Source organism: Myiozetetes cayanensis, unplaced genomic scaffold (assembly GCF_022539395.1).
Source record: "Myiozetetes cayanensis isolate MyiCay16 unplaced genomic scaffold, myiCay2020 scf9, whole genome shotgun sequence".
In the NCBI taxonomy this organism is placed as follows: Eukaryota; Metazoa; Chordata; class Aves; order Passeriformes; family Tyrannidae; genus Myiozetetes; species Myiozetetes cayanensis.
The window spans coordinates 34,024,048-34,039,996 of record NW_026088185.1 but is presented as its reverse complement, the minus strand read 5'-3'; the positions used below and the strand labels follow the sequence as shown (position 1 = coordinate 34,039,996).

At 38.8% G+C, this 15,949-nt stretch overlaps 1 protein-coding gene across 7 annotated transcripts in view; it reads left to right on the top strand.

The window, feature by feature from the left end:
• The window catches only part of LRP1B (LDL receptor related protein 1B), a 670,422-nt gene that overhangs the window by 354,721 nt on the left and 299,752 nt on the right, over nucleotides 1-15,949 (top strand). For all 7 annotated transcript variants that reach the window (XM_050339267.1, XM_050339266.1, XM_050339263.1 and 4 more), the window contains 3 exons: nucleotides 53-172; nucleotides 2,347-2,475; nucleotides 9,608-9,865. In XM_050339267.1, coding sequence (XP_050195224.1) covers nucleotides 53-172; nucleotides 2,347-2,475; nucleotides 9,608-9,865 — 507 coding nt within the window. The remainder of the gene's footprint in view (nucleotides 1-52; nucleotides 173-2,346; nucleotides 2,476-9,607; nucleotides 9,866-15,949) is intronic.

The following is a 15,949-nucleotide window of genomic DNA, read 5'->3' as shown; positions in this document are numbered from 1 at the left end:
ATATACAAGAGTTAAAGTATTTAGTAACATTTTTCTCTGTTATTATTTACAGAATTGCTCCCCAAATGCCAGCAGATGAATTGCCAGTACAAATGTGCCATTACCAGGAACGGCACCAGGTGTTACTGTGGGGAGGGATATGAAACAAGAAGCGATGGGAGAAGCTGCACAGGTAAACAAGAAATTCCCTATAACGTTAACACCCAGGTATCCTGATGGTTCCTTGGTGGCTGTCAGGGGCAGGGAGCTGGTGGTGGGCTGCCAGCTTGTTACAGGAAGGAGGGGAAGGCTTAGACAATATTTATTTAAAAAGTCCTGTTGTTGAGTCACAAGGTGCAGAAGGGACTCCCTTGCTTTCTAAACTCCTTCTCAGAGAGGAGTCCAGGTGTGGTTGAATCCAATCTTAGCCTTGGATTATGTCAGCAGTTTAAATTTAAGGAATTACTGACGTGTGATTGAACCACTTTTGTCCTGTGAGTTCTAATTATTGACAAAATGAGAATATTTATATAAAATGAATCATTTATTATTACAAATGATCAGACAGAATTATATTTACTAGGCAATATAAAAGCTAAAACTACTAGTAGTATAGTATAAGATAGGACTATATCTAAGCAATTATATTAAAGCTAGCAAAAAAATAAAAATTATTAAGTAGAGATTTGATGTAAGTCGCCCATGCCAGTGATTGTGGGGAGCTCTCTTTCTCTCAGCCTTGGGGAGTGTCCCTGGAGGGCACCCCCACCCAAGGCAGGAATCTCCACACATACACCCCTAGAAGGGTTATGTCAGAAGAACCTACCTGTATGAATGAGGACTGGACTTCTGTAGTGTAAAGTGATTGACAGCTAGTCACAGATTTACAGGCCAGCTACCAGCTTATCTGTCACATCCATCTTCAGAAAGCTGGATGTGTGTTTGAAGTTTGGTGAACCAGGCTGATTTTGACATAATTCAACCCCAAAACCAGCACAGTGGCACCACTGGGAACTCACCACAGAGATCCTGTGTGATGGCTTGCACTGGTTGCATTCCCTGATCACATTTTGGGTCTTAGTGGGTGCCACACAGCTCTGCCCAGGGGCAGCACAGCAGCTTCCTCACCCTTCTGCAAAGGTGCTGGCCACGAATGAGTGTGGACTTGTGGGGAAGGGATCGGGAAAGAGTGGCCCCAAAATGTGAGTCAGGGCCTCCCTCCTGACTCTTTGATGCTCCTGTGCCCCAGCAGTAGCTCTTCTGAAGTTACTGCAAGGAAGCATCCCCAGCCAGGCTGCAGGAGGTGGGGAACATTCATTCCCCTGGCTGACAAACTGCAGCTCATCCCTGTGAACCCCCTCTCTCTCCAGACCTCACTACCAGGAGAGCCTGTAAAACTTGTAAAACGTGTTTCACCTCACGCCCATAAAGTCACACCTAGATTAGAATTTGAAAAATGAACACTCCCAAGGTCACTCAACTTAGCTGGGAACGTTACTTTGGTGTAATTAATTGCAGAGTGAAACTGGTGTTCTTTTCCATTTTTGACATATATGGCTTGTTAATTCTCCATCCAGGTATTTGTTTCCTGTTTTATTTTTTCTCTTTTAATAATCATATTGGAGTTCTATTGCCTTATGTATGTGCTCACTACCAATCACACCTCTCTCCAACTAGCAGTACTAAGCCAGATTATTCATAAATGTAATTTATTATAAGTTCTTGCACTCTATGGTTGTCATGTTTTGTGATTAAAAATATATCTCGGGACATAATTTCAGCTGCAGTTTTTTAGGATATCAATTTATTACTTAAACCCTCAACCACTGTTAAACAGCATATCTTGATTTTATGGTATTATGCCTGTGTACCCTAGTTTCTTTATATTTATGAGAGGAATATACAGTTTTTGATGTAGTGGATGATAGCATAATGTAGAAGTGGTGACAGTTCATTTAAGGAACTATAAGACATTGCCAGCAAAAATAGGTTGAGAATGATAATCAATTATTTCCTCTCTTGAAATGTTGCTTCATTCATCAACCCTGATAACTAGTGGTCTCCAGTACCAACAAGGTACATCCTAACATGATGGAGGCTTTGGATACTACTTGAAATAAAGAAGTTTTTATCTTTCAAAATTAAGAGCTGTTAAACTGGAAAACTCCTACCCTTGTGTTTGGTTACTGGGGTAATTTCAGCAGCCAACATCCATGGTAAAATCATATTTTGAGAAGGGGAAGCATCACGCATGAACCATCACACCATAATTACTTAATGACTTAAATGTCTCTCAGAAATCCGAACTTCATTGAATTTCTTTTTTTTTCCCAATCCCTAAACAAGATCTTGTTACTGCCCTTTTAGATATGAATGAATGTAACACGTATGGAAGCTGCAGCCAGACGTGTGTGAACACGGACGGATCGTACACTTGCAGCTGTGTGGAGGGTTATGTACTTCAGCCTGATAACAAGTCCTGCAAGGCCAAAAATAGTAAGTTTTAACATCTTTTTACCTTGCTGAAAATATTCTGTGGTTTGATCCTGTCTGGAGGATTCATGTGAAAAGACAAAGATGAACACAGGTGAGATGGACTTTCCTTCCCTCTGCTACAAAAGAGCCACTCAACAACCTTGGAAAAACTTTTCACATATTAAGGCAATACTCCAAGGGCAATATTAGAAGTTATTATCTGGTTATTATTAATTAAAGTGAAATACTCAATTCAGCCAAGATTAGAAGAGTTCCCAGTTTCCCTGTTCATAAATAAGTCAAAGATTTTCCTCACACAAACAATAAAGGCTGTTTACTCTGGGAAGACAATGGAGACAGGGAAATGATCATGAGGTAATTGTACCCTTAGGATAAAAAAAAGACATGAGGTTGCTTTGTCCTTGCATTATCCCAAGAGGTGAATTTCATGATATACATATTCACACAAGGCTTTTTGTTGATAAGTGCATGTTTTCATTAGTTATAGCGAATTGGGAATCTGAGGAAATTAGTCAATTGTGTTTAATGAGGCAATATTTTACACAGTGTTTTCTTATTCAGCATATTGAATTAACAATGATTTTATATTAAAAACCCCAGAAAGTTCCTTAAGGAATTATTCAACATCCACAATGCTTCAGCCCACAAGTTTATGCCATGTTTGTTACATATTTTTGAGTCTTCATTTTTGTAGTTATTTTACCACCAGAAAATAAAAAGAACTACTGGGCTTTTTTGAGGTTTCCTCACCTAAAAACTGTTGCTAAATATGTTTTGACTGAGCACCACTGAGAGTTACAGAGTATTTTACTGCTTACACCATTTTGATCCACACAACATAGCTGAACATTTTTTAAAAAAGTCCACAGTGAAGTGGATAAGCAAGATAAGAAAGTCCTTTCATGAAGGACTTTTACAATGTAAAAATATTTTAATATTCTTCTTTCTCCATACATGAAAATTAATAATATAATTTTAGATCAGGAAATCCTCATGATTTCCTCAAGTCAGTACTGGGCTTGAGCTGAGCCATGGAGTTTCTCTTCTTAGACCAATAAGTACTTTTTACTACTTCATCATCTTTACTTTACACTAGTTTTCACCTTTTCTGTTATTTTTGGAAAGGAATCATCACTCATGAGAAATCCCTGCAGGACAATACAAGCCAAGATCATGGTGTTGTACAGACATGTAATGTAATGTTGCTCATTACATTATTTCTGTGTGTGTCTAAACACAACTTTTCCTAGAATTAATGCTGCATTAAATTATCAATATGATTAGTATTTTTGTCAAATATTTCATAGGACACAGAAGTTATAAAGGAACCTGAATGAGTAATGAAGGTGCTTTTATTGCACAGTTATGCAAGAGCTTGTAATAGTTTGTGTTCTTTCACTGGGCCCAACCTACAGGGTGGAAATTGGTGATTTTTCCATGTGCCAGATGCACATCACTTTACTATACCCTCACTGCTACAGTCATAATTCCCCTGGTCATACAAAGCAATTTTCACAAGTTTCTCTCCTGCAAGATGAGGTTTGAGAAGGGACAAAAATGTGGTGTGGCCCTGCACAAATAGATTGGGGGAAAAGTACGTAAAATCCAAACATCCAAAATGTCTAATGGATCGCAGGTCAAAAATGAATCCATATCACCTCGTTGCACAGAGGGAAAGGTGTGTATAAGTAGGGTTAGGGTTAGGTTAGGATTATTGTTTCATCTGGGTTATGACACCAAGTGAGGGGCATCAGACAGGGCAACTTTGGGTCAGTAGAACAGAATCCAGGAAAAAAAGGTGTCTAAGGAAAAAAAACAAACAACAAAACAACAACCCAGGACTTAGAAAAATTATCAACTTTTTTCCTTAAACAATCTAAAGAAAATAAGGGTGGAAAGAGCAAGGTCCCTGCTTTGTCTACGTTTGGCAAAAGTGGTTGTCACACAAACAGAGTAAATGAGCCAAGGAATATTCCACTCTGCGTGTAAAAGCTGTGAAAGACAAGAAGCAGCACTAGAGGTGCAGGTTAGGTTAGGCATTGTGGAAAATTTTCATTATTAATGACAAGACATCTGCTAAGAATGCAGATTGCCATCCACGTGGAGATCCTACGCACGACAGAATCCCAAACACCAAACCCTCAACCCTTTGCCTCTGCAAATGGAGAATATTTATGAGCAGTGAGGTGAGGTGGAGGAAGTTCTGGAGGCCCTAGTTACAGAAGGTGCTGAGCGAGTGTCCCTTGTTTGAGTCTGGAGGAGCCCTGTTCTGGGTCAGGGGATAGTGTGGTGACCTTGTAGGTCTCCATGAGCTCTTTCATGGCCTCAGAGCCCAATCCCACCCAACCAACTCTCCACATGTTATGGTTCAATGAGCAAAGTTCTCAAAAATTGCTTTTTCCTGCCCTTCAGGCAGCCACACACTCGGCTCTGAAGGTGGTGAGGTTTCTCCCTCATTAAATTCTGCATTTTTTCCCTCAGCACAATTGAATAACTTTGGAGCCAGAAGCTTTTAGCTGTCCAGTCCCTCTGGGGAAGGATGTTAAAATAGGTATCAAAACAGCTGGGAGCGCACTGCGGTTTTTTCCAGACTTTTTAACCACATTTTCTTTTATGAATAAAGAAGTAGTTAATGACTTACTTCTAAGGTGAAAATGAAACAAAATACAGCTTTGCTGAAGAGAATTTTAGAACTTCTGTGTTTACCAAGTTTTTATGCCTATATTGCAAGGTCTGCACGTGATGAGAAGAGTATGTAAAGAAAGAAAATGACAGAATTGGGAACTTTAGCTGAAGAAATAAAATTCGTCTGTTTTCCAAAACTTTATAGTATACTTTATGTCTCCAAAACCTATGTAGAGACAAATGCCATGTGGTAAGAAATATATGTCATGGAGATACAGCAGGATGAACTGAAAATGATGAAATGAAACTTTTTTTTGGGGGGTATTTAGAAAAAATTCAGCACTTTTAGTGATTTGACACACAGCTTTCTTGTATAATCTCACAGAACTAAGTCTTGAGGCTTTAGAGATAAAACAGCCCATTTGTGGGGCACGTTATGATTAAACATCAAAAATAACGTCAAAACAAAATGGGCCTGCATTTAATTCAACACCGCTCAATAATATTTCAGATTTTTATACCGTACATGTATTGGTGAGAGCAAAGTACTTATGATTTACAGTGCACACCCCAGCAGAAGGGCGTTTAAGCTGCTTATCAACACTCAATTCTGGATTTTATCCTTTTCATATCATTGTGGTGGGAAAAAACCCAACTTGCTGGCATTTCTGAAGCTTTTCTTCCAGAGAAGTAGGTCTGTTGGCAGTGCAAAACACCTTCATTTCTGGTTTGTTGTGGCATCACTTATTGATCTGTATTTTAGACAAGATCAGGGAGGAGGGAAATGTAAGTCTTTCATCTTTTCCACTACTCTATCTTAAACATAATTCAAAGGAAAATGCTTTCATTTTAGTCAAGAAGGATGAATCATAAAACTTCCCTGGATTAAAGAGCCATTCACTTCTTATCTTTCCCATAAAAAGAAGAAAAAAAAAAAGAAAAGAAAAAACCTGTGAAAAAATAACACACATGAAGTCCACTTATTTGAAAAGCTACTGCCAGCTCACTGTAACTCATCCCAGATCTGTCCACTCAACTTTTCAGCTTTTGTTCTTGAGGAACAAACAAGCAGCTTTTGTGAGGGATAATACATGATTTCTTTAATATCTCTTCTTTCGTTTCTCATCAGCATTATGCTATACAGTAAGTTAATTTAAAAATTTCTGCAGGAACTTTTAATATTTTTGTGTATATATATATATATAATAACTATGAAATCACCCTTATCTGAGCAGCACTGAAAGAAGCAGGTTACCTACCCTACTGTGAAAAAACCATGATTGTCTGATACAATCCATCGAATTATTTCATGTAGTTCTGCTTTAAAATTATGATTTCAAACTCAGTAATCTGGTTTCTGGATTTTTAATGTGTAATAGTGCCTGCTGAGCAGAACCTCTTAGCCGTGCCACGAGTCCTTACCATGCCTTTGTTTGCAGCCAGGTTTGATTACAACTGGTGCTCAAGAGGTTTGAAGCTAATTCTTGTTAAGAATTCTCCTAGGTCTTAGACATTAATACTAAAATACAGCCTTTCTCTGGAGTTTAGTGAGGTATTAAATCCTTGTTAAAGTTTTCAATAGGTCAGTTCAAAACAGTGCAAGGAAAGATATGGTTCTCTCTTGCAGCCTGAAATCACCGTGGTGGCTTTGGAACTGCAAATATCCCCTGAGCTGCCTTTTCTTTGAGGCTTTGTAGATTGCAGAGAGTAGAAATGTCCGACTTAGCACAAAGTATAAGAGCAAAAATAATAATAAAGGTCTTTTCACACTCTTGGTAGTTGGGAAAAGAGTGATTGAATCCAGAATTAAGCAGTGGTATTATTTTGTGGGAAGAGAGAAGCTGAGCACAGAGCTGTCAGATGTCAAAATAAATCCCCAAACTCAGCAGGATGCAGATGGAAACACACCTTTTGTACCAGTCTGGGAAGCTGGGGTGAGTGGGTGATAGGGACAGAAGCTCTTAAGTCTGGCTCTCTTCTGATGGGTAGCAAAAATTGATAAGAACAGGGGGGAAGAGAGATTTATACTGACTGCAAATGGACCTACCTGGCAGATTTAAAAGAAAATTGCTTAACAAGAACCACACTGCCTTCTCTTTTGGAAAAAAAAGAAAACAAGACTAGGGGGATTGGACATGGATTGCACCACAAGGGATTGTTTCACAAAGAAATTCAACCCCTGCAGTTGATACATATCTTCTGAAATTAAAAAAACAAACAAACAAAACCACAAAAAACCAAAAACACAAACCAAAAACACCAAAATCAAAAACAAAACAAAAAAACCCCACCAAACAAACAAAAAAAGACAAACAAAGAAAACCTTATGTGTGGAACTGAGTCATGGATTGGTGGAAGTGAACGTGAGGATGATGAGGACAGCTAGAAAGTCCCAAAGAGGACTTGCTGCAGAAGTGTGGTTTTGCAGGTGTCAGTGTGGGATTTACTAGAGAGGGACAAAGTGTGTTACAAGTTAGAATATGCATTATGAAATGGGAAGGAATAAGAAAAGACCAAATGTAATTAACTTTAGGAAGAATACTTGTTGATCCCTTATAGAAAAGAAGTACTTTAGATGGAAAAAAAAAATATCATCAAGCAAGATTTTTAAATAAAAGCTGATAGTACCAAAGAACAGAATTTAACACCTACTGCTGTGGGTTTGAGCGAGACCACTGAGCACTGTATTCACTGAAGCATTTTTTTCTCTTTAATCAGACCTCCTGATGAAGTATTATTTGTTGAAACCTTTTATTTATGCACTTTCCCCCCCCCCCACCATTTAGACAGCTGGAATTGCATACTGAAATTCTGAATTAGGTAGACTGTTGATTGAAAGTGCTCCATGTCAACGCAGCCTTCAAACACCCCTTTGAATAGAAGCAGATTACATTGGGGTGAGAGCTCTTGACTTGGCAACACAAATATTTTTCACATGTGCTTGAAACTGCAGTGAGAGTACCTGTGTTTTAAGATAATTGTTTTTAAATCCGACATCCAAAAGTTTGCCCACTTGACAACGTTATTTACTTTAGCAAAAGAGCGGGGTGAATAGACACGTTTCAGTGGTTTTGCACATGTTGCAAAGGAACAGCTTTCTATTAAGTGATTCTCTTGAACGTAAATCATTGCAAAATTATCTCAGGCTCCTGGTAAGCCTGAGATGAGTTTTAGGATTGATGTATCTTCCTCTCTCAAAAAATCTTCTCATAATGTCCTGCATCAGCTCAATCTCACTTGGAGCGGGACTGGTTGCTGAACACCTCACAGGAAGGGGATTTTTTCAGAAAGCAGTTTCCCTATCCTCTATCTTAAATACATACATCTGTTGGATGGAGGTTTTTCCAGCCAATTCACACAGTCAACAGCAGTTCTTTATAAATTCTTCATTATAAATTAAAGCAAAGCAATGTTACCCCACTGTTGCAAACAAAGGGGTTCTTCCCAGGGGAAAAAAAAACCTCCTCATCATTCAGAGACTGATATTTATTTGCAGTTGACTAAATCAGATGAAAATTTTGAAACCAGCCCTGAATAATCAATGGAGTAACATATAAATGAAAGATATACCTAAAGCAAGAACAACTGGTTTTGTGCCCAATAGCACTCGAGATAATGCTAAATATATTGTATCTCAGTGAGAGTTATTTGTTCCTCTCTGTGGATAATGTAACTTTTTGAAGTTTAAACTTGAACTGGAACATTGCGTATTTTAAGATATATAGTCTTCACTATTATTTTCTTCATTTTTCACACACTGCTGAAGTATTTTGATAAATTACTGGCATGGTTTTCAGGTAAAGTGATTCAGATGATTGTGACAGTACTTTCAGTTGTGTGTAATATCTTAATTTGAATCGCTGCTTCATATTTTGTCTTTGTTTATTACAACAGTAATGGTAACCCAGTGGAAATGAGACACTCTCTTTTTCCTGTCAAGAACCTCTACTGCATGATTATTTCTCATTTATAAAAGATGGTTGTAGGTCCATCATCTCTATGCTGTAGCCAAGTTTCAATGAATTAGTACTTTTTGGTTGGTTTTAAGATCTTTTAGCAGCATCCACTCCTCAGTTTATGTCTTATTTTACAGACTCTAATATGAAAAGCACCTTACCATTTCCTGTGTACTCATGAGTTTTGCAGGTTTTACTAGTCTTCATTCTTTTAAAAATTCCAGTAATCTGGATAGAAATAATTTGCATAAATTGTATTTCATTTTATGACTTGGGAATGAAAAATGTTCCAATAATGATACTTGGAATTAAACAGAAGCTGTGGGGCTAGGGTAATTAATTTTATTTAATGATGTGAACCATTAGAACAGCAGGATAAAATAGACTAGTAATTTGGAATATATGATAGTTATGAAAATAAAAACAAAACCAATTTATTGCATCTCTTACAGCAAGCAGGTAAGAACATTAAAAACTACATTAGAACTCCAAAGATTAATATGGTACATACAGCCAGTTAATCCTTTCAACTCTCTCCACTTTGTTTTTAGAGCCTGCTGATAGACCTCCTCTTCTTCTGATTGCAAGCTCTGAGACAATTGAGGTTTTGTATCTTAATGGAAGCAAAATGTCTGCACAAACCCCTGTGAAAGGATCTGCAGTGCTGACGTTGGACTACAGCTGCAGGGAGGACACCGTTTGTTGGATTGAATCAAGAGACGTCTCAAGTCAGCTGAAGTGTTCCAAGATGACCAAAGCTGGGAAGTTAACAGAGGAGTGGATAATAAACGTCGCTCAGTACCTTCACAGTAAGTATTTGGCAATGTTTTAGCAAAACAGTGGTGTCTGTCTCGGCAAACTCCTGCAGGAACCTTCAGAAGGATTTTGGGGCTTTAACACATTAAATACTGCAACTCACAGAGAGGCACTTCTGTGTTCCTCACTCATGTATTCAGTGTGAGTTGCAGTATTTATACCTATGCAAGAGGTTTTTAAGATGTGCGTTTTTACAGACTAACTAAAATGTGTGGAAGTTACAAAACCAGCAGTACAGTGGAAGAAGAAATGTGAAATGCTCCCTTTTGTCTGGCAAAATAGTACTGCACAACACTTGGGAGTGATTCTTTGCCACTGGGACAATATTAACAATGAAATAGGCACATCCTTAGCACAAATACCACATGTATGTTGGTTCCTGAAAATATCAAAATATTTCCTGTCTTAGTGGAAACAAATTGCTGCCTTTTTTTTATTTTTTTTCCCCAGTTAAGAAAATACATTTAAAAATGCATAAACCCATCTTACACTGAATTAGACTTTGCATTACAACATTATTCCTCAGTCAGCTTTTCAATTTGTGGAATGTTGTTATCTTCTGAAGGAGCTGTTCATCCATAGACACATTAGTGTGAACAGACTGTTAAACAGTGTGCAGTCAAAAAATTTACAATTTTCTTCATCTTTCACAGAAGAGATGTTCCCAGATCAGCTCAGAAACGACAGCACTGAGGCATTTAATGGTGGTGCTAATAACAGATTCCTAAAAACTCAAGAACAGAGCCTCAGCTCTGGACCTAAGCTTTTGAAAAATCCTTTTAAGGAGAGATGTACATCAAAGAATAACTCTCAACAAATCTCAAACCCTCTGACCACCCAGTTCAGGAATATTCAAATCTCAAACTTGATTACAACTCTTAGAGGTGCATTTCAAAGCAATGAATTCTTCATAGAGATTGTGCTTTGGACTATCAGGATAGCTTTTGTAAGATATGGTCATTTCTGCAGAGTAAGGGTTTTAATAGTTTCCTATTTTTATATTTACTAGAACAAAAAATTGTATTTAAAAAACTCTTAAAAAATAGGGTTTGGCTTTTTTCATTCACCACTCATTGTGACTATTCTACTTTTAGAGAACACTCTCATCGTAGACATAAAGTATATTTGTTTGAGGATGGTTTTTTGCATTCTTCCTGTTTTATTGAAGGTGTTTTTTTTTTTTTAATGTTGTATTTTAGAGGGCTTTTAATACTTTAGATATCTAAGTACCATAAGGATCATGGTTGATTATGCTTTTTCAATTTGCTCTGCTGTCGATATTTTGTTTTCCTTTTAGTCACAACAATGAAATTAAGTACAGTCCTTGGCAAAATGTGTTTTGTATTGAACTGGACGTGTGTCTGTTCTGTCACTTGTCTTTATCATCAGAGTGGACCTGAGCACTATGTTTTGCAGTCCTTCACCAGTTGTGTCCTGTGTGCCTCTCTCTCTGTTCTCTGTGGTGTTCAGATCTGCATTAGCGCACCTGTTTGTAAAATTAGGGCTGTATGATGGGTTTGAAATTAATACAGTGCCTGGAATTAATGAGCTGCTCATTTTTCATAGTGCTAGCACACACCAGCCTGTGGTCTCTAATATTTTTTTTTTCCTGAAACTTCATGGTAATAGTTCAGTCTTATTTAGATAAGGAATAGTAATTCCCATGGACATGAACCAACTGCAGAGACTTGGTCCAATTTCTTCTTTGATTCTGATTTGGGAAATAGTGCTTGGAGACTTAAAAAACTCTGCTTGGAGCCAGGTTTGGAGCTCTGACTGACAAAATCCAGCAGATTTAGCTGTGGGGGTGTATTTCCCAAACACACACACATCCCCAGACACTTTTCTTGTGTTGCTGCAGCAGAGTGACATCAATTCCCATGGTCTGGGCATGTCTCCTCAGAGGGAAAGGCAGCATAAAACCTGCCTTTGTCCTGCTCTGACCCACAGCTCTGCACTGCACGGTCTCTGCAGGTTCGGTGGGGCACTGGAGGTAGGAGACAGCAGGGACAATGGGCTGCTTCTTGTGGGAATACCTTCTAAAAATTCAATCAGAACTCCTCTGGTGGAGAGTTATTGCTTGTTTACACCCCCCAGTACTCACTGCAGAAATTATCCACCTGATTAATACCTCCTCTTGCAGACCTACACCTGGAGTTATGCCTGCCAGGGCATGGCAGGAGCTTTGTGTCTCTGTATCTGTTATATTTGCCTGCACATGTCTTATAGGTCCTTTTGTGGCTACTGCAAAATTGATTTTTAATTTTGAATCCTTCCTTTTCTTCCCTCCACCTTGTATTGCCCATCAGGTCATTTCTGCCATTTCTCTTCAACGTATAGCACTACATCTATTGAGGCAAATTAATTTACTTTAACTCTTTGTCAAGGATTTCAGCCTGAGTGTTCTCAAGTATAATTGCACTCCCTGGTAGCTCAAGCCAAATAAATGGTCGTGACCATGGGGTTATCCACATAAAATTGTACATCCTGTTCTTAATAGGAAGCTTTTTTGTGTTTGTGTGACCAGAAAAAGGATATTCTTCAAAGTATTAGGGGGAAAATAATAGAAAAAGTTTTCTTAGCGATATTTGTGTAATTTTACATTATTTTTTTTTATCCTACTCTTCTAATCTGTCCTCTTTGTTAGTGTGAAAAAATCCCCATCTTATCTGCATATGACACAAAAAATGGTAGAAAAGTCAGTTATACAAAGTGATTGGAACTGCTTGAAGTGGATTTATTCGAAGTGTTTTCTTCAGCGAAGGCAATTAAGTCTTGTAGTTAGGAACAAAGAATATAGATCATCTTTTAAGATGAAAGACTACATTTGGGAAAGCAGGGACTATGAAAATTACTTCATTTTTATGACAGGTCATACAGCACTAGCTGCAGGTAGTGAGTGTAAGCTTTGGATCCACAGAAGAAAGGAAAATACAGTCCTTTAGTTTCTAGCATTCTCCCTCAAAAGACAGTCCAATCCAACTTTATTTTGGAGTGTGTGTGTGTGTCCCAGATGGGTAGAATCAGATTCCTTTGAAGCACAATGTAACTTGCTCTGTGTTTGGATGTTATTCTGGAGAGGCTGAGGAGAGGCTGATCCTACGCTCAGGTGGTGCTTCCTGTGGGAAAATGGGGCGCAACTCTGGTGATGGCATTCCTTGTGTTTATTTATTAAGCTGGTTTAAGGCTTATAAGATTTATTCTCCCATGGATAGGGTCTGTTTGATAGGTTTACCTTTTTAAATAAGGATAAGTTTCTGTAGGCACAACAGTATCAGCACAGGCATTTGTGTCTTAGCCAGGACCAGACACTGGTGTGTTGTTTCATCTTTGTCTTTTTAAGACCTAGAAGTTTTTGGAAGAGAAGCTGGAAAACTTCCTCTTGGAATGATTTATGCAGAAAATGTCAGAGTCAAATAGGCTTTCAGAGAAGATTTTCCTATAAGAAGGCTGGTGCAACCACTGCCCATAGTAAGGGACATGCTCCTTGACACTTCACAGCTAACTCACAGTCCATTTCCAGTTAGCACAGAGAGACTTTCAGGAACAATCATTTATTTAAAGTAATATCTCTTGGTCCAGACTAGCAAAAATTCTTTTTAGTGGCACGAATGTGGAAAATCTCTCACAATTTTCTGCCCTGCCAAAGCCACGATGTGCAATTTTGTATTAACACTTCTGTGTGATGAAGCTGAGGAATGGCAAGAGCAGCATCTTCTGGATGACAGAATCTCCTTCTCCCTCATTTTAAAAGGCATTTTGTGTCTTCATCATTACAAGCACCAAGCACCTCACATGCTCTCTCCAAACAAGCACTGGGCAGCACAGCCTGGGTTTTAGCTGCTATTCTGCTACAGAATATCACAAAATCTCTTCTGGGATGATGCGTCAGAGCATGATATTTTCTGCTTGGCTGGTGTTAGTTTCAGGTTCCCTTGGCACTCAGTTATCTCAGTACACCAGTACCGATCCTACAGGGCTCGTGTTTAGCTTTGCCACCTGTGTTTTATACCCACAGACAGATCATACCTCACCTGGGAAGGCACACAGGCTTTTCTCTTGGCAGGTGTGTTTGGACAGGATTGATCTGGATGAAAAGAAACATTTTGCTTCTTCTGTGCTAATGCAGTTTTAATCTGCCAAGGCTGGGAACAGGTGATGGACATGGAGAGGTGGCAGATTCCAATGGGAGAGCTATGTGCCTCTCTACTTGTGGATCCCAAAACCTTCTATTTAACCTCCTGGTCACAAGCCAAACATGGCTTTTTGGCTCTCCCACTTTTTTGATGTGATTGATGTGAAGACCATCAGACAGGGAGGTCAGAGGATTTGGCCAGTACCCAACAGTGTCTGTTTGGTTACATTATTGGTTTTTTTCTCTGGTTTTGGTCCCCCTGATTGCTCCTTCACCCCCTGACCTAAACCACTTCTTAGTAGTGACTATCCACAGCTATTAGTGCTGTGTTCAGAATAGCTGAAGCCTTTTCCCATGGCATTGATGAGGCTCAGTCACTGAAGGAAACACTAAGCCCTGGAGATGGTGCTCCTTTCAGCTTTCCTGTGAATTACCATGAATATTCATGGCAATCAAAGCAAAGTTTGGCTTACTCAGGAGGAGAAAAACTGTGAAGATCTGGGGGAAAGTGTTTATTCCTGCATACAGTCTGCCCCCACTTGTCTCCAGACAGGCACTAAAAGCTGTCATACAGTTGTAGGATGTGTTTGCTTTTTTCTTCAGTGATAGACAGCCCATGAGCCTGGAGGATGCACAGGATTGAGAAGCCTTTGTGTCAAAGGTCATTTACACCTCATAGAGCACTTTAGTAGCCTTCAGAGCACCTCATACAGCAATGGGGGCAAACAGCAGGTGGGAAGAGTGTCCTAAAGAAATATCACATCATACTTGTCCTGTATGTGGCATTCGCTTGGCTAATTAGCCATGGATGATCTCATATTGATGTTCTTGAACTTCTGGAAAGACTGCACAAGTGCTGTTTTTGGAATAGTGACCTTTCTTTCTTTGTTCATAGGTGGGCTTTTTGGGGGCTTTTGTTTTGGTCTTGTTTGCTTGTCTGTTTGTGTTTTTTGCTTTTTGGTGTGTTGAGTATCAATATCTCACTCTTAAATGCTTTAAACAGAGGCATCATTAAATATACACAACTAGGATACTCTTCTCATTAATTTATTCAGTTGAATTTCCCATCTCCTTTTACTGTCCAGTCACTCAGTCTCCTGAGGTCCTGAAATTCTTCAAAATTGGCCTTCCTCATTGCTATTTTTTTTTTTTTTTAATATTGGACCTTGTCACTTTGTTATTCATATCATCTTCCAGGTGACTTGTGAGTGTTATCTCACACGGGTTCCAGCACAGACCACTGTTGTAGAACTTGGTGATGCTTAACAGGGAAGCAGGTTTGACCCACATCTTAGGTGGTTCCATGGGTCCATCACTGTCATTTATGCCAGACTTCATCTTTCCTGAGTCCTCCCTCATGTATTCCTCAGTGTCTGTTGGGATTTGCACATGTACCCCTGTTTATATTTTATTTTAATTTTCATGTGCTTTTAGGTATTTCAGCCACAAGTCCAAATCTTTATTGGATGTTCATACTCCCTGATACAGGAAATGCTTTCTTTCCCATCTGTCCATACTTTTCTTCTTCATTCTGGTGTACCTGGACTTACAGAACTCTTGTTCCAGTATTTGACACAGCCTCAATGAGGTGCTTTCCTAGTGCACTATGGACTTTTATTTAGTGCAGGAGATGGCACTGTCTGATAATTGTCCCTTTAGGTACAGGTTTTTTTCTCCCCTGTAATGACAAGACTCTTTTGGAGTCCCAGGCTACACAGAAGCTTCCTTTTATCAGGTGTTTCTCTCTTTAGCTCCTGGCTACTCTATTCTGATTATTGGCCATACACAACCTTTTTGATGATTATCAGGTTTACTAGAAGAGCAAGGGTAGCTCACATTTCTTCATTCAACCTTTCTGTTCCAACAAGCACGATCAGTTGGATCTCATCCTTTGACCATGGTGCATATTGCAAACCCATTATCCTTTTCATTGAATAAAATT